At 38.7% G+C, this 26,899-nt stretch overlaps 1 protein-coding gene across 1 annotated transcript in view; it reads left to right on the forward strand.

The window, feature by feature from the left end:
* The first annotated feature begins 495 nt into the window (after positions 1-495).
* The window catches only part of UBE2R2 (ubiquitin conjugating enzyme E2 R2), an 88,810-nt gene continuing 62,406 nt past the window's right edge, over positions 496-26,899 (forward strand). The window contains exon 1 of the mRNA XM_068551921.1: positions 496-1,266. Coding sequence (XP_068408022.1) covers positions 1,090-1,266 — 177 coding nt within the window. The 5' untranslated portion in view covers positions 496-1,089. The remainder of the gene's footprint in view (positions 1,267-26,899) is intronic.

A 26,899-nucleotide genomic window follows, 5' to 3' on the forward strand; every position in this document is an offset into this window, starting at 1 on the left:
TTGTCAAGCACCTACTGAGTGCGGGGACGATAGACTGTGTGTCATGGCGCGGGGGGCGGGGGGTTAGGCCTGCAGAGGATCTGGGGCTCGTAGGATGGCTGCGGGAGGCCGGTGGATACAAGTTGTGGGGAGCAGGGCGATGACAGCTCTAGAACAGAGGTCCCTTCCGGGGCGCGCCTTCGGAACCGCGGCGTCAAGCCGCACAGCCGTCATTTTGGGGCCAAGGGCATGCCCTGCGGCCACCCTCGACCCCCACTGCCGCTTGGCCCTTTAAGGGCGGGGGACACTCGCCGGCGTCACAAAGCGCCGCCACTGCGCGGGCCGGTGGAGAGGAGGCAGGGAAGTGGGAGGAGGAGGAGGAGGAGGAGGAGGAGGAGGGAGAGGAGGGCGGGGGAGGGAGGGGCGCGCGCACGCGCGTCGCGTCGGGCCGCCCGCCGCCGAGAGCCGCCCTCCCTCCCGACGTGCGCCCCTCCTCCCACTCTCCCTCCCTCCTTCTTCTCGGCTCCGTCGCTCCCGCGGCGCGAGGCGCTCTTGCTCTTCTCCTCCTCCTCCGCCGTCGCCCCTCCCCCCGCGCAGCCGCCGCCGCCGCCAGGAGACCCCCGCGTGCCGCGCTCTCCCCCCCCACCCCCGCCCTTCGGCCCCGCGCGCCCTTCGGCCCCGGCGGCCCCCGAGGAAACGAGAGGGCGAGCGAGCGCGGCGCTCCCGGGCCGGCTCGGCCCCGTCCGCTCACCATCGCCGGCCCTCCGCCGCCTTCCTCCGCTTCCACCTCCTCTCCCCCCCCCCCGCCAAGTTGAGGCCCCCTCCGGGGGGGGGAGGCCCGGGACCCGGAGCGAATTTCTCTAACTCTCTCCACCTTCCCCCCACCCGGCCCGAGTGTGAGGAGAAGGGCCCGGCCCGGCCCGCGTCGTGTGTGAGGAGGAACCGGGCCGGCCCACGGGCCGTCTGGGGCCTGGTCCGGGCCACCGGGTGTGTGAAGACAGGGGCCCGGTGCGGGCCGGCCGAGGGCGAGCGGAGCGGAGGGGAGGGGCCTGGTCCGGCCCGGCCGGTGCGTGAGGACTGGGGCCCCGGCCCGGCGCCGCCGTCGCCGCGATGGCCCAGCAGCAGATGACCAGTTCGCAGAAGGCCCTGATGCTCGAGCTGAAATCCCTTCAGGAGGAGCCGGTGGAGGGCTTCCGGATCACCCTGGTGGATGAATCCGACCTCTACAACTGGGAGGTTGCCATCTTCGGACCCCCTAACACCCTCTACGAAGGCGGCTACTTCAAGGTACCCCCGACCCCATCTCAGACCAGGCTTCCCCGGGCGGAGGCTGCCGCTTTCGGTAGTTTTCCCGGCCAAGAGTGGGAGCGCGGGTGAGCGGAGGGGGCTGCTCACCTCGGCAGCTCCCTCCCCCCATCGGTGGAGGCAGGAAGGCCTCGCTCGCTCACCAAGTGCCTTTTCTTTGTCATGGGGGCGGGGGCGGGAGGCCAGACTGCACTGGGAAATAGGAAAGCCTCTTTGGCTAGGGTAGTGGCTACCGGAGGAGGAGGGCTGTCTTTGTTTTGTTTCCCCAGCCGAGGGTGTACGGAAAGAGAGGTGGTCTGTCTTTCCCCTCTCGTCTTCCCATCTCTGCGCCGGCTGGAACTACCCCAGAGGGCAGAGTGACCTGCACTTATGGGATTGGACCTTTTTTTGGGGGAGTGGGGGAGGGGTACCGGCCTGTCATTCCGGAGGCTGCCTAGTGGCCTGACATTTGGGGGGTTTGATGGGCTTCTTGCATAGTGGTGGTTCCAACTTCGCATTCCAGCGGGCGTTAATGGAGAATAGGAACCCTAGGGGTGCTAAACAAGGGTGCCTGCGTTTTCTTGCCATTAGCCACTTGAGGGAACTGTAATTTAGCCCCCTTTCTGTCCTCGTTTTGTATTTACTTCAGTGGTGTTTCAAAATGCCCTTTGTCCTCACCCTGCTACCAACTTTACTGCCCCCGCTCCCCTCACCCCCCGCCTCCCATGTAGAAATATCCACAGAGGGCGGGACATGTTATGTAGAGAGAGAGTTTCCCACTTTAGGGACACAAAATTGAAACCTTTTCCTCAGATGGTTAACTCTAACAAATGGGGGGTGGTCTTACGGATGAAAAGTATCATCTGAGGTGGGATGGTTTCACAGAGTAGGACCGCTCCTTAACGACCATAGACATTGTTTCTGTTGTTTTCCAGGATGTTAGAACAGTGGTTATTATCATTCCTGAATCCAGTAGTTTCTTTATTCCAAGATAGATAACTTGGAGATACTGAGGGGTTTCTGTTTTTGTTTTACCATTTTTTAAGGGGCAAATCACAGATTGAAGGTCGAATGCTTTAAATGGTGGGGGAACAGAGAGCGAGGAAAAGAGTGCTTAGGAATTCATTTAATTTAATTTTTTGTTTCCAAAATTAAGTAAAATAGGGCTGTGAGTCAGTCTTGGTTTGTTTCAAAGGGAGGGGCTATCTTGGCAAAAGTTTTAAATGAGTATCTTAGTCATGTAGTTACGTGTATTTTTAAGGAGTACCCAGTTACTTTAGTTTCTACTCCTCTAAAGGTAGAAGCCTCAGTTTCAGGCTTGAAATTGGGTCTATTTTGTAGAAAATGTCAGGAATTGATAGGGGAATGTTTAATATTCATGTCTGTGATAGTCACTAAATACCTAGTTAAAAATATGTATTCAGTGTTTAGAATATTGTGTATACCAACTGTATGCTTCATGTTTTGTGGTCACCATACGCTGTACTCCTCAGATGCAGATACTTGCAAAATCTACTGGCTAACTTTAGTGAAATGAAGTTTAATTTCCAAAAAGTATCATTGTTTGGGACAATCAGTAGTCAAGATAAATGGATACTAGCTAGAATGATCTTACTCCTATGCAGTTTGTTAAAAAAACAAAACAACAACAAACTGTACATGGAAGGAAATAATAGGTTATATTATTATTAAATTGTAATATTTTTGCTTAAGTAATTGGGAAGGGAGTGTGGTGAACCCTCTCAGTTTGGAATAGGCAGGAGGATTGCCTGTAGCATACACTGATTTAAATTAACTGCTTTTTAATTTCAGTCTTATTTAAAAAGAATGGTTTGATCTCCAATTTTGTTGTGTTAGATATCTTAATCTTTTTTTTGCCTTTAATTGTGACATGTAAAAAAAATATATGAAAAATTTTAAACAGGTTTAGTGTTTTAGTCTTGTGTAAGAATTTTGGTTAGTTTTGTTTCTTCTGCTTTTGGCAAAGGACTTTGGCTTTTTATACCAAAGTCCTTCGTTGGAAAAAGGCAAATTTATGGTCATGAGCAGTTAACACTGGTGATAAGTTTAAAACCATTGTTTTTTATTTCACTGCTTTTGTGAAACAAGGCTTTTAGTGTGTTCCACTACAGCTGCAGTTAAAAGTTGGCACAGACCTTTCTGTACTACTGTTCTCCCTTATCAAATGGTGGTCCTTGAACATTTAATATAATTTATCAATATTTTCAAGTTAAACTCTTCTCTATTTTGCATTATAGTTTCCGAAGGCAGTGGGCTGCCAGTCATTCTTTAAATTTTTCATAACGTAACTCCTTTACCTTTTACATATTAATAGGCTTCTAACTGATGTTTTTCATCATGAAATAGTTGGCTCCAGTCTGTTTTAACTGTGGCATCTGTTGTAGTAGAGATTTGTGAGACCTGTATTTCACAAATTTGTTTTTTCATCCTATTTTTCTTTTTTAAATATCTTGAATCTGTATGATTCTTAGCTTGGCTGGGCGGGGGGGATCTAGATACATGATGGGCAAAGGTAGTTTCTTGTGTCTGATTTTCTGCATGTTATAAACTCTTCTTTGGCTTCACTATCTTTTTGTCCAATTTCTTGATCTCATTATTCACCCAGTGAATTTCTTTGCTGCTTCGAATTTTTCCTCTGGGGTCAACCATTATAGAACATAAAGTAGGAGATGACTTAGAACACCCAGAACACGTCTGAACTTAATTTTGCTAATGTGGAGAAAGTTGGAATTTTATTATGTTACTGGAAGAATAACTTGTTGATCAAGTGAGCAGTTAGTGATGACTTTTAACACGTTCACCTCCGTTCCTTTAAAAAGAACTGTCTTTTCAAGTAAGTCCTGATAATGATCATAACTTAGTGTGGCTGCTTTAGTATAGAACCTCCTTGGAACTCCTGCATTATTTATCTAAATGCACAATAGCAATGAGTCTAGATACCAGAAAGTGAGAGTGACTCTTTCATGTATGAATAACGTTAAAGTTTAAGTGATGCAGAATGCTTAAAGTATTGCAGTTTTTGTAGTTTTGGTTTTATTCAGTAATGTAGGGGAATGAAATAGGTGTGTTTCTTTTTTGGATAACTCCCAACTAATAAAATTTAGGAAGTATTTGTGATATACTCAAAGTTTTCCTTAATAGGATCTTCTTCATCAGACTTACCGCTTTGTTTTATATTAAAGAAACTCTTCAATAGTAGTTGTTTTTTAAAATAAAGGACATGCATTATTTTCATTTGTTCTAGAGTAAATGAATCTATTCTTCGCATGCCACCCGCCCCCACGCAAAAAAAAAAAAAAAAAACCCCCACCAAACTACCAAACTTAACCTCTGTGCCTGGCAATGGTCTTCAGATTATATATAGCACATTCTATTTTATGACTTCAAAGTTCTTAACGTACAGTTGAAACAATTTTTCTAAGCAACTCTTAGTGTTTTTGGTGTAGGGATCCTTTTGAGAACTTGATAAATTTTCTTCAAAAGACAATGAGGACACACAAAGTAGTTTGTATGCATTTTCAGATGGTTAACTGACCTGTTAAGAATCCCTCTTTTGGGACTTCCCTGGTGGTCCAGTGGTTAAGAATCTGCCTTCCAATGCAGGGGACAAGGGTCTGGGAACTAAGACTCGACACAGGCAAATAAATAAATAAATATTAAAAAAAAAAAGAAAAAAAAAGAATCCCTGTTTTAAGGGATTGGATTGGCAACTTTAAAAACAAAATTAAACACCTTTGACATTATAAAAGTATTGCTATTTTTTTAGAAAGCAATTTTATGATGAATCAGTCAGTTAAAATTTTCTTAGTTTTAAGTTTTTCCTCAGTTGCTTTAAGAACACCTCTTAGGGCTTTTAGCTGTTACCTTTTCTGGAAGCTGAACTTGTCTTAAGTGCTGGGTGCACTAAAGCAACGTTGTAAATGGAAACGTGGTTAATGTCCAATGGTTTGGGGCACTAAATGCAATTTTAGTCCCCTATCCCCAGCCCCCACCTCTGGCAAATATAACACCTCAGCATTTCATAGAGTATGCTTTTACTGTATTAAGTTGATTCCAAGATGCATATTTTTCTAGTTTCACTTCTCAAATTTGGAATGAGTCCATGAAGTCTTAGAATTGCCATCAGCCAGCTGACACTTGTGACCTAGTTGTAAGAGACCCTTCCGTTGAAATCTTCTGATAAAATTTTTTTAATGCCAGCATCAGTGTCTTAAATTTGATAAACTAAGGATTATTTCTTTTTGAACCAAGGATTTGTGTCCTCAGTACTTTTTGCTGCTTATTGATTCCCCTTTTTCAGAGGTTTGTGTTCGTAAACAATATTTATTGAACACACATCAAAGGCAAAGCACTGTAGGAAGTGTCACTACCTTTTAGATAGTAAGGAAAAGTATTAGGACATTGATAACCTTAGAGCTTTTATGAATGATCTTCATAAAAATCTTTGTGCAGACTTTGAAATACAGAAATGTGAGGTGTAGGTGTTGCTGACAGAATTGTAATGGTAATTAAAATCAAAGTTTTAAGGCCAGTTAGCGCATTGGTCAACATAACCACAGTTTGTCATGATGGAATGTTCTGTTCCATCTTTGCAACTTAGTATTAGGGGTCCTAGTCTAAGGTTCCAGAAGAATCTGTCTGTTGGAGACAGGTGAAATAAAGGAGATCATCTAAGAAATTGGCCTACTTCTGCTAATCTAGTTATGGGAAAATAACAGGAAGAGTTACAGATTCAGGGTTTAAGACTACAGAACTCCGACATGCTGAAAGGTCATATTTAAAAGTTTTAATTCTTTTATGTTCCTGAAATTCTTTTGGACTGTTTCGTGTACAGCTAGATAGATATCCAAATAAGACTGAGCTGAGCCTCTTTGAAAGTGTTTTGTCAGCACAGAATTAATTCATTTCAGCTTTATTCAACGAGAAATTGTTATTCAGGGTTTTATGCTTATGTATCTTTAAACGAATTGATTCTGAAGTGAATGGAATGATAGATACTAAATTGAAGAGATAATTTTAGTTTGGATTGCCAAGGTTTGATTTTATATAAATATTCTTCCATATGAGAATTGGAATATTCAGATTTGGGAATATGTATTTAAGATAGAAAATGAATATCCACTTTAAGCACCTTTACTTGATTTGTTTTAATAACAAATATAAAAATGTTTTTGTTACAACCCAATAAATTAAATTTCTGTTGTAAACCTATTGGCAAGGTAAGTAGAATGAGCACTTAAAACATGCTAAAACTCTGAAGGTCATATCTAATTGCAGATACACGCTACTATCCTTATTACAGTAATATGGATATTAGTAGCTAACATTTATTGAGTGCTTACTGTGTGCCACATACTTTAAATAGAATTTCTCACATAATCCTCCTGTGAGGTGTGGCTGTTATTACATATATGTTTAACTTGCTCGGGGTCCTCAGCTAGAAAGTTGTAATACCAAGCTGGACTACCAGACTGCTTGACTCTAAAGCCTGTGTTATTCTCTTGGTGAGAGCTTTTACCTCTCAGGATGTTGTTTGAAGGTGTAAAAGTGGAGCTTTAAGAAAATAAAATTTATGGATGAGACTTCCCTGGCGGTCCAGTGGTTAAGACTCTGTGCTTCCACTGCAGGAGGCACAGGTTTGATCCCTAGTCGGGTAACTAAGATCCCATATGCTGCACCGTGTGGTCCAGAAAAAAAAGGAAAAGAAACTTTAAGGAGCATTTGAAAAGGAACTATTTTTATTTTAAATTTTATAAGTTTAAAGGTCACAAGGTAATTGTCCCTTCAAATTATGGGGAGAGATTGTTATGACTTCAGCTTATAACTCTTAAATTCACTGGAAAAATTGGATTTTGTTGTTGTTGTTGGACTACTTGGATTAGAGAGTAACAAATCATATTGCAGAAGGATTTTTTTTTATTGGCAAATTGATTCCTTTAATAGCAACTTTCTCATTAAGGGGAGAGTGGGATGGTGCTAGAGTTGAGAAATATGTCTAAAAAAACTAATCTTGGGGTTAGAAATGATGATAAAACACCTCTGAAGTGATGGTGGGAGATCATAGCGGGAGTTAAATTTCTTAATACAATATTGGTTTATGCTTTTTTTTAAATAGATCTTTATTGGAGTATATAATTGCTTCACAATACCGTGTTAGTTCCTGTTGCACAACAAAACTAATCAGCAATATGCATACACATGTCACCATATCCCCTCCCTCTTGAGCCTCCCTCCCATCCTCCCTATCCCACCCCTGTAGGTCATTGCAAAGCACCGAGCCGAGCCGATCTCCCTGTGCTATGCTGCTGCTTCCCACCAGCCAACTATTTTACATTCCGTAGTAAATACATGTCGACGCTACTCTCACTTCGCCCCAGCTTCGCCCTCCCACCCCATGTTCTCAAGTCCATTCTCTATGTCTACCTCTTTATTCCTGCCCTGCAACTAGGTTCATCAGTACCATTTTTTTTTTCTTTTTAGATTCCATATATATGCATTAGCATACGGTATTTGTTTTTCTCTTTCTGACTTACTTCACTCTGTATGACAGACTCTAGGTCCATCCACCTCACTACAGATAACTCAATTTCGTTTCTTTTTATGGCTGAGCACTATTCCATTGTATATATGTGCCACATCTTTATCCATTCATCTGTCGATGGACATTTATGCTTTTAAAATAATAGTGTCTTAATACTTTTCCAAGTATATTTAAGCACCATAGGAAACTTGAGCAGTGTAAGATTAAAACTTACTTTGTTGTTGTTTCAGTTGAGTCTGTTAACTGGTATTCCTTTTTTTTTTTTTTTTTTTAAAGGGAACGCTGTTTATTTATTTATTTATTTTGGCTGTGTTGGGCCTTATTTTCTGTGTGAGGGCTTTCTGTAGTTGCGGCGAGCGGGGGCCACTCTTCATCGCGGTGCGCGGGCCTCTCACTGTCGCGGCCTCTCTTGTTGCGGAGCACAAGCTCCACACGCGCAGGCCCAGAAAGGCGTGAGTTGTGGCTCACGGGCCTAGTTGCTCTGCAGCATGTGGGATCTTCCCAGACCAGGGCTCGAACCCGTGTCCCCTGCATTGGCAGGCAGATTCTCAACCACTGCGCCACCAGGGAAGCCCTGGTAGTCCTTATCTCTGTTAACAGCATCTTTATTTTTTGAACTATTGATACATGTAATAATTTGGATGAGGATTACACTGAGTGAAAAAAAAGTCAATCTCAAAAGGTTACATATTGTATGGTCCCATTTATATAACATTCTTTTTTTTAATAAATTTATTTTATTTATTTATTTTTGGCTGTGTTGGGTCCTCGCTGCTGTGTGCGGGCCTTCTCCAGTTGCGGCGAGCGGGGGCTACTCCTCGCTGTGGTGCGTGGGTCTCATTGCAGTGGCCTCTCCCGTTGCCAAGCGCGGGCCCCAGGCACGCGGGCTTCAGTAGTTGTGGCACATGGGCTCAGTAGTTGTGGCAGTAGTTGTGGCTGTGGGCTCTAGAGCGCAGGCTCAGCAGCTGTGGTGCACAGGCTCAGTTGCTCCGCGGCATGTGGGATCCTCCTGAACCAGGGCTCGAACCTGCGTCCCCCGCGCCGGCAGGCGGATTCCCAACCACTGTACCACCAGGGAAGCCCTATATAACATTCTTGAAATGTCACAAGTATAAACAAAAACAAGTCAGTGGTTGCTAGGGGGTTAGAGATGTTGGGGTGGGGAGAAGGAAGTGGATGTGATTATGAAGGAGGAGCATGGGGGAGATCTTTGTGGATGGAATAGTTCTATAACTTAATTGTGTTGGCAGTTACACAGATCTACACAGACCATAAAATGACGCAGAACTACACTCATATATTGTACCAGTGTCAGATTCCTAGTTCTAATGTGGGACTATAATTATGTAAGATGCAACCATTGGGGGAAGTTTAGTGAAAGGTACAGATCTCTCTTTACTATCTTTGCAAATATATGTTGTGAATCTATAACTATTCTAAAATAAGATGTTAAAAAATTTAATCATCAGAGGAAGCCATATATTCATGCGTTATTACAGCATCTTAAGATCATTGCCATAGTTTCAATCTGTTGTGTCTTTGGATTTTCAAATTTCACAGTTATCTGCTTTTCTGTATTTGCTGCATGGGCAGCTCATGCTTAATTTGAGGGATAAATCCCTTGAAATAATTTGGATTATGTGGCTCATTTGGTAGCGTACATAGTAATTCAGATTGTAAACATTGACTGTTTACTACCTCATTGAAAATAACCATGACCCCATTTATAAGATAATATTAAGAATTGGCAAAGTCACAAAAACTTGGACAATATGTAGTAATTCTTTATAGAAACAGAGTGATTTAAAGCTTAGAAAACAGATTTTTAAGTTTACTTGAAACCATACCTGATATATATAAGGCAAAACAAAAAAGTTTCATTATTCAAAGGACTATCCTTCAAATATGATTTGAAACTTTGAATATCCTTCAAATATGATTTGAAACTTTACTTTTGAAATTGTTGGTAGAGGCACAGGTAAAATTAGTCTAATACTTCATGTTCACATTTCATTTTTGACTAAAATATACTATTACTCAGATTATTTCCCTCATTTACCAAGTTGAATCTGAATCACCTTTGGATGTTTTAAAAAAAGTCCACACTGAAGAAGTAAAGATTTGCCACTAATAAGAACATTAAGAAGTGTGCAATAGGTTCTGAAGGCAGTTCTCAAAAAAAGGAGTCTGGAATTGTTTTGAGCAGTGGCAGTCTGGCATTGTTGGAATGGGTGTATAGCCAGCCTTCTGAGGTGTTTGCTCTGAAGGGGGCAAAGCTCATTTGAGTTCTGGTAGTTGGGTTTAAAACAAACAAACAAAAAAACCTTATTACTTAAGAAGGCTCATCTTGGTCTTGTCACATAACTGCTGTTTCTCCCATTGGTTAAATAGGGATAGGAGTAATATATTTAAGCCATTAAGGGCTAACCCCTGTGGAAAAACTTCAGCCTTAAAGGTAAAAAAAGAAAAAAAACACAACAACAAGGTCCTACTGGATAACATAGGGAACTATAGCCAATATCCTGTGATAAACCATAATGGAAAAGAATATGAAAAAGAATATATATGTGTATAACTGAGTCCCTTTGCTGTACAGCAGAAATTAACATAACATTGTGAATCAACTGTACTTCAATAAAACTTAAAAAGAAAAAAAGTATAGTAACTGTGTCCTCAGGGTTTCTACTCTGAGTTCTTTGGACTTTGTTAATCATATTTCAACATTTACTCTAAATAAGAGTGAGGAAAAAATTACTAGACAAAAAAAGAGACGGCTTACTGAAGATCTGGAAATTCTGTAGAATTTAGATTAAGATCTAAGGAGTCTAATATTGAAAGGGTTTTAAGGGGAGAGCACTTACTGAGTTTTGAATTGATGAGTTGCCCCTTTTCTTATATGACCATTTTTTTCTGAAGTTATTATTTTTTTTTATTGGTAAATTGTAGAATAAGTTATCTTTTGAGGGAGGTCACATCCTTTGAGAACGACAGTCGTGCCCCCCAATTCTCCATGCAGCTTCAAGAAATAACTGATACCTGAATTTCTTCCATAGATCTTAGGTGATTCAGTCCCTCGTCTAGAACATAGTGGTAAGACTAGTGGCTCAATATTTGGATTGCTTAGTTCCTCTAGTTGTGCTTTCCCTTTCTGGAAGAAATTGGATTTTATTTGGGTTTTTCCATCAGTGACATTTTTCTATAGTTGCCAGGTTGCCTCAATTAAATCTGACGTTCTTGGTGACTGAAGGTTTAGCTAAAAATTAAGATTGAGTTCTTGGTTATATAATAATATAGCAAATTAGGATCTTTGTAAAGGGCTCCTCTTATAATTTAAGTATTATAAAACATTTAGGAGAGGTTAAGAATTTTGGAGCAGTGATAATGAGAGGCATTAGCAAAACCTGCTAGATAAAGCAACCTTGACTTCTGTAGTCCCATGAAGATCAAGATTGCTTAACCTCATTTTGGAAAATCTAATGAATAAAACAATTAAACCCAGTTTTGTTTTAGCCTTACTTTTCAGAAGACATTAGATCTTTTAAAAGCAGACTAGAAGTGCATTTCAGAAGTGCAGAATTTCTTATAAAGTGGAGGATTTTGAAATAAATGTTATGAATATTTTAATGGTTCTTGATACATTAAAGGAATCAGAATAATTAGAAAAGTATATTTTTATAGCTGTACTTGTGCTTTGATAATACTCTGCATGCATGCAGTTTGTTAAAGAATAATTTTGGTGACTTTTGGCCAAATATATATATTTTTTCTCCCCTCTCCAATATATATAAAGTCTCCTAAATATAAGATTAACTACATCTTGATCATTCTGTTTACATACACACCTTGAATGAAATAATTAATTCTTAACAAGGTAGAGTAGGGAGGGAACTTTTAAAATAGGTTAAATTTCTGTGGCTTATGAACTGTAACAAACAAGCTCTCCTGGGTTGTTGTTCCAGCTACCAGATATATCCTGAAGACTTACATGTCTACATCTCTAATTAGACCTGTCTTGAGTTTTTGCCTGCCTAGTAGACATTTATACCAGTGTGTCCTATTTACACTAAACACTAAACTGAACTCTACCTTTCCCATAAGCCTCTTCTATATTCATTCTCCTGGATATTGGACATTGTCTACCTAGTCACACAAGCCTAGAAGCTGGAAATCAGTACAGATGATTTCTGCTTCCTCTTTCCACATATCCAATTATTTTTAGTATCTCATGTCTCTGGTGTTTAGCCCCTAATCTTTATTCCTACTCTCACCATGTAAATTCCCACTCAGTTTTCACTCACTTGGACTTTGACAGCAGTGTTTTGTGCCCCTTCAGTCTATAATGCCACCAGAGTAACCTATCTAAAGCTCTAATCTGACCTGTCCCCACCAAAAAAAAAAACACAAACAAAAACAAAAACAACTTATCAGTCCATCTTCCACAAAATTAAATAAAAATTCCTTTGTGTGACATACACGGCCCTTCATGATCTGGTTGTTGCTTACTTTTCCAACTGTATTTTCCGTTCTTGCCCCATAGGTGGTCTTTGACAGTGCCATTGCCTAAGCTGTTACCTGTCTGGAATGCCTTTTTCATTTTTCAATGTTTCTCGTGCCCTCTTTAGTCCGTGAACTCCAGCTTGTATCTTAAGACCCAGTTCACTGTGAATGACCTCTTGGATTCTCTCCTGTTAATCCCCACTCTCCCTAATTAGATTGTTTTAAAATAAACCCCAGATATCATATCCTTTCATCCCTAAATATTGGAGTCCCTGAAAAATAAGGAATCTTTTAAAAAATGTAATTGTATTATCCTTACACTTACTAAATAAACAATTCCTTAATATTATCTAATATCCAGTCAGTGTTCAGATTTCCCCAGTTGTCTCATAGATATACTTTTAAGTTAGTTTGAATCAAAACCCACAGTAAGGTCCACGATTGCATTTGGTGATGTGCCTCTTAAGACTGTAATAGATAGATTTCCCTTCTTCCTTTTTAAAAAAATAGCAGCTTTATTGAGATATAATTTACATACAATTCGCCCATTTAAATGTACAATTCAGTGACTTTTAGTATATTCACAGAGTTGTACAACCATCACCACAATTTTAGAATATTTTCATCACTCCAAAAAGAAACCCCATACCCATTAGCAGTCACTCCCCATTTCTCCCCATGCTCTAGGCAACCTGTCTGCTTTCTGGGACTATAGGTTTGCCTATTTTGTAAACATATAGATTTGTATTTCATATAAATGTAATCATATAATATATGGCCTTTCACTTAGCATATTGTTTTCAAGATTCATATATGTTGTGGCATGTATCAATACTTCATTCCTTTTCATTGTTAAATAATGTTCCATTGTATGGACATTTTATTTATCCATTCATCAGTTGATGAACATTTAGGTTGTTTTCCACTCTTAGGCAGTTATAAATAATGCTGATACGAACATTTGTGTACAAGTGTTTTCATTTCTCTTGAGTATTTACCTAGGAATAGAATTACTGGGTCATATGATAACTCTATGTGTAACTATTTGAGGAACTGCCAGACTGTTTTCCAATTTTACATTCCCACCAGTAGTATGATGGTTCTAATTTCTCTACATCTTCAGCAACACTTGTTCTCTCTCTCTTTAAAAAAGAAAAATTGTTTGTTGGCAACTGAATATATTTAATTGCTGAACTGCTGTCTTCAGTTTTAAGACATTAAAACTAGACTGATGATAATTATATTTTATTCCAAACTAAAGATATTATTATAGTACCAAAAGTAAAGTTACTATGTTTCTAACCCTGAAGGTCATCAGACATTTGTTATAAAGTAATTATGATAAGTTTTGGCCCGAAATCTGGTTAGCTACCTATTTTTTCCACATTATTTCTTCTCTGCTTTAACTCATAAACATCTTCGTGCAGGACTTAGTCTTATCTCAGCGGAGCCACTTAAATTTAGTTTAGTAGATTTGGTGGGGAAAAATACTAAGTTCATGATGGATTAATCTATCATGTAGGTGTTATATAGGAATATATTTTTTCCTAACATTAAAGATGTAATGAGGAACATTTATTAAGGGTGTTCATTTATTATTTTTCTTAAAATTAATCTAGGAAAACAATTCAAGCAGTATGAAAGTCTTTCTCTCCCCCGAAAATCACTTAACTGTTTGAATGTAATGCTCCAGAAACATTCTATGTATCTACAAACGTATCTATGCATTTTAAAACTATGAATGTGGTTATACTATAAGTATTTTTCTGCATCTTGCTTTTTTTATTTTTTATTTTTATTTATTTTTTTGCTTTTTTTAAAACAAATTTATTTATTTACTTATTTTTGGCTGCATTGGGTCTTCGTTGCTGTGCGCGGGCTTTTCTCTAGTTGCTTCGAGCGGAGGCTACTCTTTGTTGTGGTGCGCGGGCTTCTCATTGCGGAGCACTGGCTCTAGGTGCGCAGGCTTCAGTAGTTGTGGCACGCAGGCTCAGTAGTTGTGGCTCGCGGGCTGTAGAGCACAGGCTCAGTAGTTGTGGTGCATGGGCTTAGTTGCTCCGCGGCATGTGGAGTCTTCCCGGATCAGGGCTAGAATCCATGTCCCCTGCATTAGCAAGCGGATTCTTAACCACTGCACCACCAGGGAAGTCCATGCATCTTGCTTAAAAAAGTTTATTTTGGAGATCTTTCCATTATTAATATTTATGGGTTATCTCATAATTTGTAACTGCTGCACAATATTCTAGTTGTTAAGGAAGTACTTTATTTATTCCCCTATTGATGAAAAATTGTTTTCAGCTCTTTACTCTGATAAGCAAGGCTGAACAGGAAACTTTTACATACCTCTATACTTTTGTGAGTGGATTTGCTGGATTAAAGGGTATGTGTATTTAATTTTACTAGATAGTCAAATTACCCTTCAAAAAATGTTAATATATATTCTGTGATGAAACATATGGGTATTGTCAAAGTATAAAATTTGCAGTCCTGATAAATCAGCCTTTATGATGGTTGTTTCTTTTCTTTCCTTTTTTATTTGTTTGTTTATTTTTGGCTGTGTTGGGTGTTCGTTGCTGCGCGAGGGCTTTCTTTAGTTGCGGCAAGCAGGGTCTACTCTTCGTTGCGGTGCGTGGGCTTCTCGTTGCAGTGGCTCTCTTGTTGTGGAGCACAGGCTCTAGGTGTGCAGGCTTCAGTAGTTGTGGCGCATGGGCTCAGTAGTTGTGACTCACGGGCTCTAGAGCACAGGCTCAGTAGTTGTGGCGCACGGGCTTAGTTGCTCCATGGCATGTGGGATCTTCCTGAACCAGGGATCGAACCCATGTTCCTGCATTGGCAGGCAGATTCTTAATGACTGCACCACCAGGAAAGTCTGGTTGTTTGTTTGTTTCTTATTTATTTATGGCTGCGTTGGGTCTTAGTTGCTGCACACGAGCTTTCTTTAGTTGCGTCGAGCGGGGGCTACTCTTGGTTGCAGTTTGTGGGCTTCTCATTGCAGTGTCCTCTTGTTGCGGAGCACGGGCTCTAAGCACATGGGGCTCAGTAGTTGTGGCACGCGGGCTCTAGAGCGCAGGCTCGGCAGTTGTGGCTCACAGGCTTAGTTGCTCCGCAGCATGTGGGATCTTCCTGGACCAGGGCTCGAACCCGTGTCCCCTGCATTGGCAGGTGGATTCTTAACCACTGTGCCACCAGGGAAGCCCTAGTTGTTTCTTTTAATTGTAAATGAAATTTAGCTTACTTTCATGTCATTGGCCATTTGTAATATTTATGCAAGTTAACTGTACTTGTTCTTTGCCCATTTTTCTTTAGGTTTTTTTTTTTTTTAATAGAATAAAGGCTGCTTGCATAAAGGAAGTTAGTCATTGGTCAGATGTATTGCATGTTGCAAATATCTTTTCTTTGTGTGTCATTTATTAATGATGTAATTTAAAGTATTGTGCTTAGAATTCTGTGCAATGTTAAACATGAAGACAAGTGTAGAGAAAATTGTGTTGTAACTGTTGTGACAGCCGAGGAGAAGAATTTGTAGGGTTTAGAGTAAGTTCTCTTAACATTGTCATGTGGGTTACTCATATCTTAATGAACAAGCTTGATACTAATAATGTATAAGCTGATACGGAGGTACCTGTATTTTTCTGTGTAAGTGGCAGTAACACTTTTTTTTTTTTTTTAAACTCAAAATATGGGCTTCCCTGGTGGTGCAGTGGTTAAGAATCCGCCTGCCAATGCAGGAGACACGGGTTCGAGCTTTGGTCCTGGAAGATTCCACATGCTGCGGAGCAACTAAGCCTGTGCGCCACAACTGCCGAGCCTGCGCTCTATAGCCCGCGAGCCACAACTACTGAGCCTGCGCGAGCCTAGAGCCCGTGCTCTGCAACAAGAGAAGCCACCGCAATGAGAAGCCTGCGCACCGCGAGGAAGAGTAGCCCCCGCTCGCCGCAACCAGAGAAAGCCCGCGCACAGCAACAAAGACCCAGTGCAAACAAAAATAAATAAAAATAACTAAATTTTAAAAAAAACCTCAAAATATTTATACCCAGTTATAAGTGAACACATGTTTATGGTAGAAAGTTTTTAAAGTTCTTAAAACTATGAAAAAAAAGTCACTTGTGGGCTTCCCTGGTCGTGCAGTGGTTAAGAATCTGCCTGCCAATGCAGGGGACACAGGTTTGAGCCCTGGTCCGGGAAGGTCCCACATTCCGCGGAGCAGCTAGGCCCATGCGCCACAACTACTGAGCCTGCACTTTAGAGCCTGTGAACCACAACTACTGAGCCCGCAAGCCACAACTACTGAAGCCCGTGTGCCTAGAGCCCGTGCTCCACAACAGGAGAAGCCACTGCAATGAGAAGCCCGCGCGTCGCAACGAAGAGTACACACAACTGGAGAAAGCCCACACGCAGCAATGAAGACCCAACACAGCCAAAAATAAATAAATGAAATAAATTAATTTTAAAAAATCTTTAAAAAAGTCACTTGTAATGATGCTATCCAGAAATAGTACTTTAAAGTATATTTCTTCTGAAATACACTATATTTCATCTAAAAAGTTGGATACTGTGTATCCATTTAAAAAAAACTTAACATATTTTGAACATTTTCCCAACTAATCATTATTTAACCTTTCCCCTTTTGTTGGGTCTGCAGATTTATTTTGCTTTCTAAACAATACTATGTTGAACACATTTTTTTATCTATATTTGTGTTTTTCACATAAGTTTCTGGTACTGGATATATTGGGTCAAAAGTTATGAGTGCCTACATATTAACATATTTAGAGAACATATTTTGAACTGGTTTTGACAAGATAAAATGCAACAGTAAAAATGCCAGTTTTCTTGAGGGCAAGGAAACCACTAAGGAGATGACTATTATGGCTTTAGTTTTAAATAATAATGTATCGAGAAGTTAAGGGAACTAGAATAATCAAAACAATTTCGAAAAAGAACGAAGTTGGAAGACTCACAATATCCAATTTTAAGATGTACTGTAAAGCTACACTAATCAAGACAGTGTGGTGTATTGACTAAAGGCACGGAATAGATGGCCCAGAAATAAGATATAGTCAACTGATTTTTTGACAAAGGTGCAAACATACTTCAATGGAGAAAGGACAGTCTTTTCAAATATATGATGTTGGAAAACTGGGCATCCACATGTAAAGTGAGTCTCAACCTATATAACATATATTTTATACAGAAATTAACTCAAATGGATCATAAACCTAAATGTAAAACATAAAGCAGTAAAACCTTTAGAAGAAAGCATTGGAAAAAGTCTTCTTGACCTAGGGTTTGGCAAAGAGCTCTTAAATACAGTACCAAAAGCATGATCTGTGAAAGAAAAAATTGGTGAAGGTGGACTTCAGAATCAGAATTTAAAACTTTTTCCTGTGAAGGACACAGTTAAAGAGAATGAAAAGACACGCCATGAATTGGGAGAATATATTTGCAAACCACATATCTTAGAAAGGACTTAACATCCAGAATTTATGAAGAGCTTTCAAAACTCAACATAGGGGGAAAAAACCCCTAAAAAATCAACAACCCAATTTCAAAAATGGGTGAAAGATTTGAACAGATACTTCAGTAAAGACGTTTGGATGGCTTATAAGCGCATGTAAAGATGTTCATCTTTAGTCATTAGGGAAATGCAAATTAAAACCACAATGAGGTGCCATTTACGTATCTTTTAGAATGGCTAAAATAATAAAATACTGCACTGACAGTACTGAGTATTGGTGAGGATGAGGATTAGCTGAAACTAATACTTCTGGTGAGAATGTAGACTCTGGAAAAGTCTGTCAGTTTATTACAGAGTATACAATTACCATCTGTCTCAACAAGCCCATTTCTAGGAATTTGTCTTAGGGCAATATAAACTTACTGTTTACACAAAAATGTGTATGTGAATGTTTGTAGCAGCACTATTCATAATTGCCCCAAACTGGAAACAACCCAAATGTCCTTCAGTGGTTGAATGGATAAGTAAACTGGTATATCTATATTATGGAATGCTATTCAGCAATAAAAAGGAATCAAGTATTGACATACTAGTAATATGGATAAATATCAAAGGCATTATGGCAGTCACATAAGATTACATTCTGAATGGGTCTGCTAACACGATATTCTCGAAAAGACAAAACTGTAGGCACAGAGAACAACAGATCAGTGGTTGCCAGGGTTTAGGGGTGGAGGAAGGGTTTGACTACAAAGGGATAGCGTGAGGGAATTCTTTGTGGATATTGGAATTGTTTTGTATTCTGTTTATGGTGGTGGTTACAATAATCTATGTACATGCTAAAACTTATAAAAGTGTATGCCGAGGAAGTGAATACTGCTAGATGTAAATTTAAAAAGTAAAAAAATTATAGATTTAATTATCTTATAATTTTATTTGTTGATTATACCTCAGTAAGTCTGAAAAAATAAGACAGTAAAAATTTTAAAGAATAAAAGAAAATGTCCTTGTTTTAAAAAAAGATGCAGAAATGACTTTGTTATAAATAACAGAGTACCACAGACTGAGTAGCTTATAAACAACAGAAATTTATTTTTCACAGTTCTGAAGGCTTGAAGTCTGAGATCAGGTTGCCATCATGGTCAGGTTCTGGTGAGGGCTCTCTTCCAGGTTGTAGACTTATTGTATCCTTACGTGGTAAGAAAGAGGGCAAGAGAGCTCTCTGGGTTCCCTTGTTTTAAGGGTGCTGATCCCATTAACGAGCGTTCTACCCTCAAGACCTAATTGCTGCCCAAAGTCCTTCTTCCTAATATCATCACATTTGGGGTTAGGATTTCAGCATGAGTTTTGGGGGACATAAATTTGGTCCATTGCAAACAACATCCAGCTTTGGCATAAAATATTACAATTTAGTTGTATCTTTAGGATAAATTCCTAGGAATAGATTTTATGGTTCAAATATGTTTACATCTAAAGACATTTGTTACAAATTTAATATGATTTTCACAAAAATTAGATTGAAGCAAGTTCCTGAAGGATATTTAGATTTTCATTTTCTTTCCTGAGTGATATCCAATGCCTGAGTAGTATTGGTATTGAATACTAACAACTTTTAAGTTTAATAACCAGTTACGTAGAAACTAGAGGAGGAGAAAAAGTAAAAGAAGGCAGATATCAATCCATTTCAACATAAGTAAGGATTCCCAAAATTTAGTGCTTTTCATTAGAATTAAAGTATTTTGGGAGGTAGTGAATTTTTTGTTCCTGGGGATAGTCAACTGCATGTTGGATGACACCTAGGGACAGTGTTCTAAGAGGATATTAATCATCTGCATGAGTGATTAAACTGCTTTAGAATCATGTTGGAAACTTTTAGAAATAAAAGATTCCTGGCTCTATTCTTACACACTATTTTATAGATTCAGTCTTTTTTTTTTTTTTTTTTGGCTGTGCCTTGTGGCATGTGGGATCTTAGTTCCCCGACCAGGAATCGAACCCATGCCCCCTGCAGTAGAAGCACTGGGTCTTAACCACTGGACCTCCAGGGAAGTCCCTAGAATCAGAATATTTTGAGACTCTGGTGGGCATCTCCAGGTGATTCTGATGTAAAGCAAGGTTCCTATTGCTGAGATTCAGTATGATTCTATGTTTTGCTTTATTTTCTGGGTAGAGTGCATTTATGTTCCAAAGGTAATGCATCTATAAGTTCTTTATTAGCCAAAAAAGGATACTTTAAAATTCATTGTTATGTAGCTTCTCTCTACCACCAAATACTTATCTTCCCCTCCTACAGGTGAAACACACACCCATGAAATTATAAACAAATTTTTTTAAGCTTTGGAATTGTTGTTAATAGCTTGCCTAATTTTATTCTAAGGATTTTTGTGCATGATTTTAAAAAATTGAAGTATAGTTAATTCACAGTGTTGTGTATGTATGATGTTTTTAATGAGTAGTTGACAGTTTTGATTTTTGTTCAGATAAGGAAGTTGTTTCATAACATATCTGATGTATTTCTGAGTCAGTAATAAATTTCCTTAGTAAATGAGAACATGAGTAGAAAGTATTGCTAAACTGAATATTATAGCTTCTTAGGTAATGCTTTACCACTTACGGAAGGATTTGGGGCCTAAGTACACCATCAATATGTTCTTTCTCATATATAATTAAAACTGTCAATATTAACTTCAGAAATATGGAAAACATTTATTTTAAAGTTTGTTATTTTTATTGTTAGTTTCATCATTAAAGATTTTATTGAGCACTTACTATGTGTCAGGTACTGTTGTAGGTGCTGAGGAAACAGTGAACAAAAACCAAAAATTTCCTACTTCATGGAGCTTTCATCCTAGTGGGAGAGATAAGCAGTGAACAAAAAAGTATGTGCCGACTTAGAAGTGGTAAGTTCTGAGGAGAGAAGTGGGAAGCAGTGAGGTAGAGTCTGAAGCTGGGAAGAGGATATTAAAATTTTTCTTTGTGTGTGACATTTTAGACATCTCTGAAGAAAGGTGAAGGTGGCTTTTGGAGTAAAATCATAAGGAAGGGATAGAGCTAACCATGAGGCTATGTGGAAGAGCATCTTACTGGAGAGCTGAAGAATAGAGTATTGGGGACTTCCCTGGTGGCGCAGTGGATAAGCCTCTGTGCTCCCAATGCAGGGGACCTGGGTTCAATTCCTGGTCAGGGAACTAGATCCCACATGCATGCTGCAACTAAGGGTTCACATGCCACAACTGAGGAGCTGGCAAGCCACAACTAAAGGGGCCCTGGAGCCGCAACTGAGGAGCCCACGTGCTGCAACTAAGAGCTGGTGCAACCAAAAAAAAAAAAGAATATTGTTCTTTAGTGTATGCCCTCCTGGGTTAATCAAGTAGAAGGCAGTGAGTAAAAGTTGAATTGTTTTCTGTTGTAAAGGCTTGTGGTTAGATTTTTTTTTTTAAGTGCTGTTTAGTGTTAACTAATTTATTGGGTTTTTATGGGTTATGATTTGAGTCTACAAGCAACTTTAGAGATATAGCCTCAAGGTTGCCACTTAAAACTATTGATGATATTTATTTTTCAGTGGAGCTGGAGAGTAGGCGTTAAGTATTTTAGTGATCCTTTGTTTTATTGTGCTGAATCTTGTTCTTAATGTGAAAGAACAGAGAGGCAGTATAGTATAGTGGTTAAAAATATGAACTCTAGAGTTGGACAGCTAGGTTCCAGTTCAGGGTCTATAGCTGTGATCTTGGGCAGATTATTTAACCTCTGTATGTTTTAATTTCTCTTGTAAAATGGGGGAAAGTATGGCATCTGCTCTGTCAGGGGTACTGTGAGAATTAAATACAGTATGTTAGTACATGTAGAAGTACTTAGAATGTGCCTGCTATATAAAAAGCACTCAATTAGTGTTAGTTGCTACTAGTGTTAGCTATACTGTTTTGAATGGTGCTTTTCAGTTTATAAGTTAATACATGTGCAAGGTAAAAATAGTATAAAGTGATATTAGGTGATGAGTTTTATATGCCTACTACGTTAACACCCCTCCCCATATCCTTGGTCTTACCTCCTAGAGGTTTTTTTTTTTTTTAATTTAAAAAATAATTTATTTAAAAAGTTGTGGTAAAGTGTATATAACATAACAGTTCCCATTTTTGACCTTTTAAAAGTGTGTATTCAGTACTTAATGCCATTGATTTTTAAATTTTATTTATTTATTTGGCCATGCTGCGCGGCCTGCAGGATCTTAGTTCCCTGACCCGGGCTTTTGGCAGTGAAAGTGTGGAGTCCTAAGCGCTGGACTGCCAGGGAATTCCCTGAGTTTTGTATTTTAAAAGCTATCTAGTTTTTTTGCTATGGGAGAAAAACACGTAATATATCATCTACTTCCTCTCTGTTGTATAGCCTCCCAATTTTGTAATAGTTTCTTAAACTTTAAAATTTCTTGTTTTGAGTTAAAACATTTTTAAAAAGTAGAAGTTATGAATGTCCCTAATTTAAAGAATCAAATGAGTTCCACAAAGTTATTACATAAAATAGCAGTCCTCCAAACACCCCTCTTCCCCATTTCTACCACTCTACATGAAACAACTTCTAATTCTTTCAGCTTATTATTTTGGCATTTACCTACTTGTAAATAGTCTGCGTCTGTTGCTACTTTTTTTTTTTGGCCACACCCCGCACGGCTTGAGGGATCTTAGTTCCCCGACCAGGGATCAAACCCCGGCCCTCAGCAGTGAAAGTGTGGAGTCTTAACCGCTGGACTGCCAGGGAAGTCCCACTAGTTTTCAGTTTCTAAATTTTATTCATCATATATGATAGCTCCCCACGGAAGATAAGGATTTCATTCTTTTCCCTCAACCTCCTCCTCTCTCCCTGCAACATACATGTACATACATTCACACATACATGCATGTAGATTTCTTCAGTCTCCCAGTAAAGTTATATCATAATTATAGATCTTCACTGCTTACAGTCTTAAGATGTAATTAAATAGTTTTCATTTCCCACATAACATTTTGTTTTCCATGTAATTATCCTTTTTTTTCTTAGTTTTCTATATATTTACCACTAATTCTAAGAATTTTTACTAACAGCTTTGTTGCAATATAACTCACATTATCACATAATTCACCAATTTAAAGTGTATAATTCAGTGGTTTTAATATACTTAGAGTTGTGCAGCCATTATTATAATCATTTTTAGAAGATATTTTCATCACCCCCCAAGAAAACCTTTTGTCCATTAACAGTCACACCCCATTTCCCCTCCTCTTCAAACTTAGGCAACCACCAGTCTACTTTCTGTCCGTATAGATTTGCCTATTCTGAACATTTCATATAAATGGAATTATACGATACATAATATGTGATCTTTTGTGACTGACTTCTTTCACTTAGCCTAATGGTTTCAGGGTTCATCCGTGTTGTAGCACGTATCAGTACTTCATTCCTTTTTATTGCTGAATAATACTCCATTATGTGGACATACCACATTTTGTTTATCCATTCATCTGTTGATGGACATTTGGGTTGTTTCTACTTTTTGGCTATTATGAATAAGGCTTCTGTGACTATTTATGTACAAGTTTTGTGTGAACATACATTCATTTCTCTTGGATGTATACCTAGGAGTCAGATTGCTAGATCATGTGGTAAATGTATTAGCCTTTTGGGGAATTGCCAGACTGTCTTTCAAAGTGGCTGCATCATTTTACTTTCCCACTTGGTCTCCTGGAGTATTCTGAACTTCATTCTGTATGGTTGCTTTTTCTATACCTAGTTCACAGCTGTTATCTGAGTTCACACCCTTCACCTTCGTCCTGGGTATTTCATGAAAGCTCCTTCTACCTGTGTTGGAGTGGCTCTTTCCTATATCTTCTCTGTCTTCTTTGATTGATTCTTTTGTTTTGGTTTATCACATCCTTGAGTAGATTTTTGAGGAAGTATGCATAGCAGGTAAATTTTTTGAATTCTTCTTCTAACTTTATACTTGAATTGCTTGGCAGGGTATAGAATTCTAGGTTGGGAATCACATACCTTTAGAATTTTGAGGCTGTTGCTTTTTGTCTTCTTGGTTCTAGAAGTGCTGTTTGAAATTCAAAGCCATTCTAAGTCCTGTCCGTTGTATGTGAACTGTTTTCTTCCGGAAGTTTGCAGGATCTTCTTTGTGTTCCCAGTGTTCTGAAATTTCACATTACTATAGGTACCTTCAGTCTGGAAACTCATGTTCTTCAGCATTGGGAAATTTTCTTGAATTATTTAAATGATATTTTCTCCTATTCATTTTTGCTGTTTTCTTTTGGAAGCACCGATTACCAGGATATTGGATTGCCTAGATTAATTCTCTAATTTAAAAAGTCTTTTTCTCTGATCTGATTTTCAGTTTCTTTGTGTTTTTACTACTTTTTATCTCACCTTTATCTTCCATCCTTTCAATGGAGCTTTTTGTTTGTGTTTTGTCTGGCGTTTTTTTGGAGTATAATTTACATGCAATAAAATGTGCCAGTTTCAAGTGTGTGATTTGATTAGTTTTGAGAAATGCATACACCCCATTTAGCCACCACCACAGTAAAATTATGGAACATTTCCATTATTCCAGAAAGTTCCCTCCCTTTCCAGTCATTTCTCCCACACCATTCTAGGCAACCACTGTGGTTTTCTATCACCATAGCTCTTAGTTTTTCCTGTTGCAGGAAATCATACAGTATGTATTCTTGGGTTTAGCTTCTTTTGCTCAACATAGTGTTTTTGAGATTCACATATGTTACATGTATGGTAGTTTGTTCCTTTTGTTGAGTAGTATTCCACTGTATCAGTATACCTTAATTTGTTTATCCATTTCTCTGTTGATAGATACTTGAATTGCTTCCGATTTTTGGCTATTCTGAATAAAGCAATTATTATGAACATTCATGTTAAGGTCTTTTAGTGGACATTTACTTATTTCTCTTGGGTAAATACCTAGGAGTGGAATTTGTTGTATGTTTATTTCTGCTGTTTTATTTAATTTCTAAGAGCTCTCTTTTGATATCCGATTTTAAAAACTTAACATTCTAAAATAAATTTTAAAAAATAACATTCTGTTTTTGAGTCATGGTTGAAGTGTCTCCTCTTAATTATCTGAACACACTATTTATAAATACATACATATAATGTAATGTATAATATGTATGTTTTAAAAGTTTACTTTCCCTTGTAGGCTGTTTCCTCCAGATTCTTATTTGTTTTTGATAGGTGTGTTTCATGTTAAATACTTTCCCCAGATGTCTTGTAATCTTTGGTTATCTGCTTAATGGTTTTTAGTTGAGGTATAACATATGTACAGGAAAGGGTATATATCTTAAGGGTACAGCTTAATGAACTTTTACTGTACACTCTCTCATATATTCACTGCCTAGAACAAGAGAGAGAACATTTTTAGTTCCCCAGAAGGCACCATTGTACCACTTCCAAGTCAGTACCTTCATTCTCCTATAACCATTAATTATTCTGATGACTTATATCACCACGATTTAGTCTTGCCTATTTTTCAACTTCATATAAGTGAAATTGTTCCATTTTTTTTCTTCTCTACTTGTTTGTTATACATTCTTTAATTGGTTTCATTGGTTACCCTGGATCAGAGTTTTTCAACCTTAGCACTATTGACATTTGGGGCCAGATAGTTTTTTGTTTGGGGGTGGAGGGGGCTGTCCTGTGTGTTGTAGGATGTTTAACAGCATCCCTGGTCACTACCCACTAGATATCAGTAGCAACCCCCCATTTCCCAGTTTTGACAACCAAACATGTCTTCGGACATTACTGAATGTCCCCTCGGGGGCAAAATACTCCCTGGTTAAGAACCATTGCCCTAGATATTTCAGTATGCATTGTTAATTTATTACAGTTTAAGTTAATGCTTTTCAAAGAATGCAAGAACTGTACAGCAGTTTAATTCCATCCCATCCCCCTTGCCCTTTGTGCTATCGATGTTGTATATTTTAGTTCCACCTGTCTTATAAACCTCTAAGGCAATAACATTGTAGTTTTATATAGTTATCATTTTTAATCTTTGTATTGTAAAATAAGCAGAAAATCTCACACACAAACTTTTTTTTTAAAATTTTTAATAAATTAGGCAAACATCCTTGTAACCACACCACCTAGGTCAAGAAGTAGAACTTTTCAGCCATCCCGGAATCCCTCTACATGTCCCATTTCAGTTATAAACCTGTGCCTCCCCGCTCCCATAACTACTGTTCTGACTTTTATAGTAATTCATTTCCTTATTCTTTTTTGTCTTATCACCAAGTGTGCATTCTTAGACACTGTAGTTTAGTGTTATTCAGTTTTTTAAATTTGGTATCTTTTAAATATCTTTTAATCTACAGTTTACCTCTCTGTCCCTTTCTTTTACTTACAGTTTTTCTGTTGAAGAATGCTTGCCAAAATGTGAATTTTACTGATTGCACACTCATGTTGCAGTTCAGCATGTTCCTTCATCCTCTGTATTTATTGCAAATTGGTAGTTGGATTCAGAGTCTTGGTCAGACTCTGGTTCAGTCTCTTTGATATTATTATAGGCAGTGCTGTGTTCTTTCATCAGGAGGCACATTACTGGGTTTCTCTCTTTTTATGATGATAGCAGTTGGGCTCAATGCCCAGATCTATTAAATTATTTGTAGTTGCAGAATAGTGACCAATCTGTTATTTCTTTTTCATTTATTAGTTGGAATACTTTTATTAAGAGATGCTTCTGCTTGTCTACTACAGTTGACCCTTGAATGACATGGATTTGAACTGTGTGGGTTCACTTACATGTGGACTTTTTTCAATAAATATGTGCTACAGTACTACACAATCTGCTGTTGGTTGAGTCCATGGATGCAGAATCACATATATGGAGGACTAACTGTAAAGTTATGTGCAGATTTTCAGCTGCATGGAGGGTCAGCACCTCTAACCCGTGTGTGGTTCAAGGGTCAAGTGTATTTATTTATTTATTTAGTTAGTTTTTAAAAATTAATTAATTAATTAATTTGGCTGCGTTGGGTCTTTGTTGCAGTGCGTGGGCTTTCTCTAGTTGTGGCGAGCGGGGGCTACTCTTTGTTACAGTGCGTGTGGTTCTCATTGTGGTGGCTTCTCTTGTTGTGGAGCAC

This window comes from Eschrichtius robustus, chromosome 10 (assembly GCF_028021215.1).
Source record: "Eschrichtius robustus isolate mEscRob2 chromosome 10, mEscRob2.pri, whole genome shotgun sequence".
NCBI classification, from domain to species: domain Eukaryota; kingdom Metazoa; phylum Chordata; class Mammalia; order Artiodactyla; family Eschrichtiidae; genus Eschrichtius; species Eschrichtius robustus.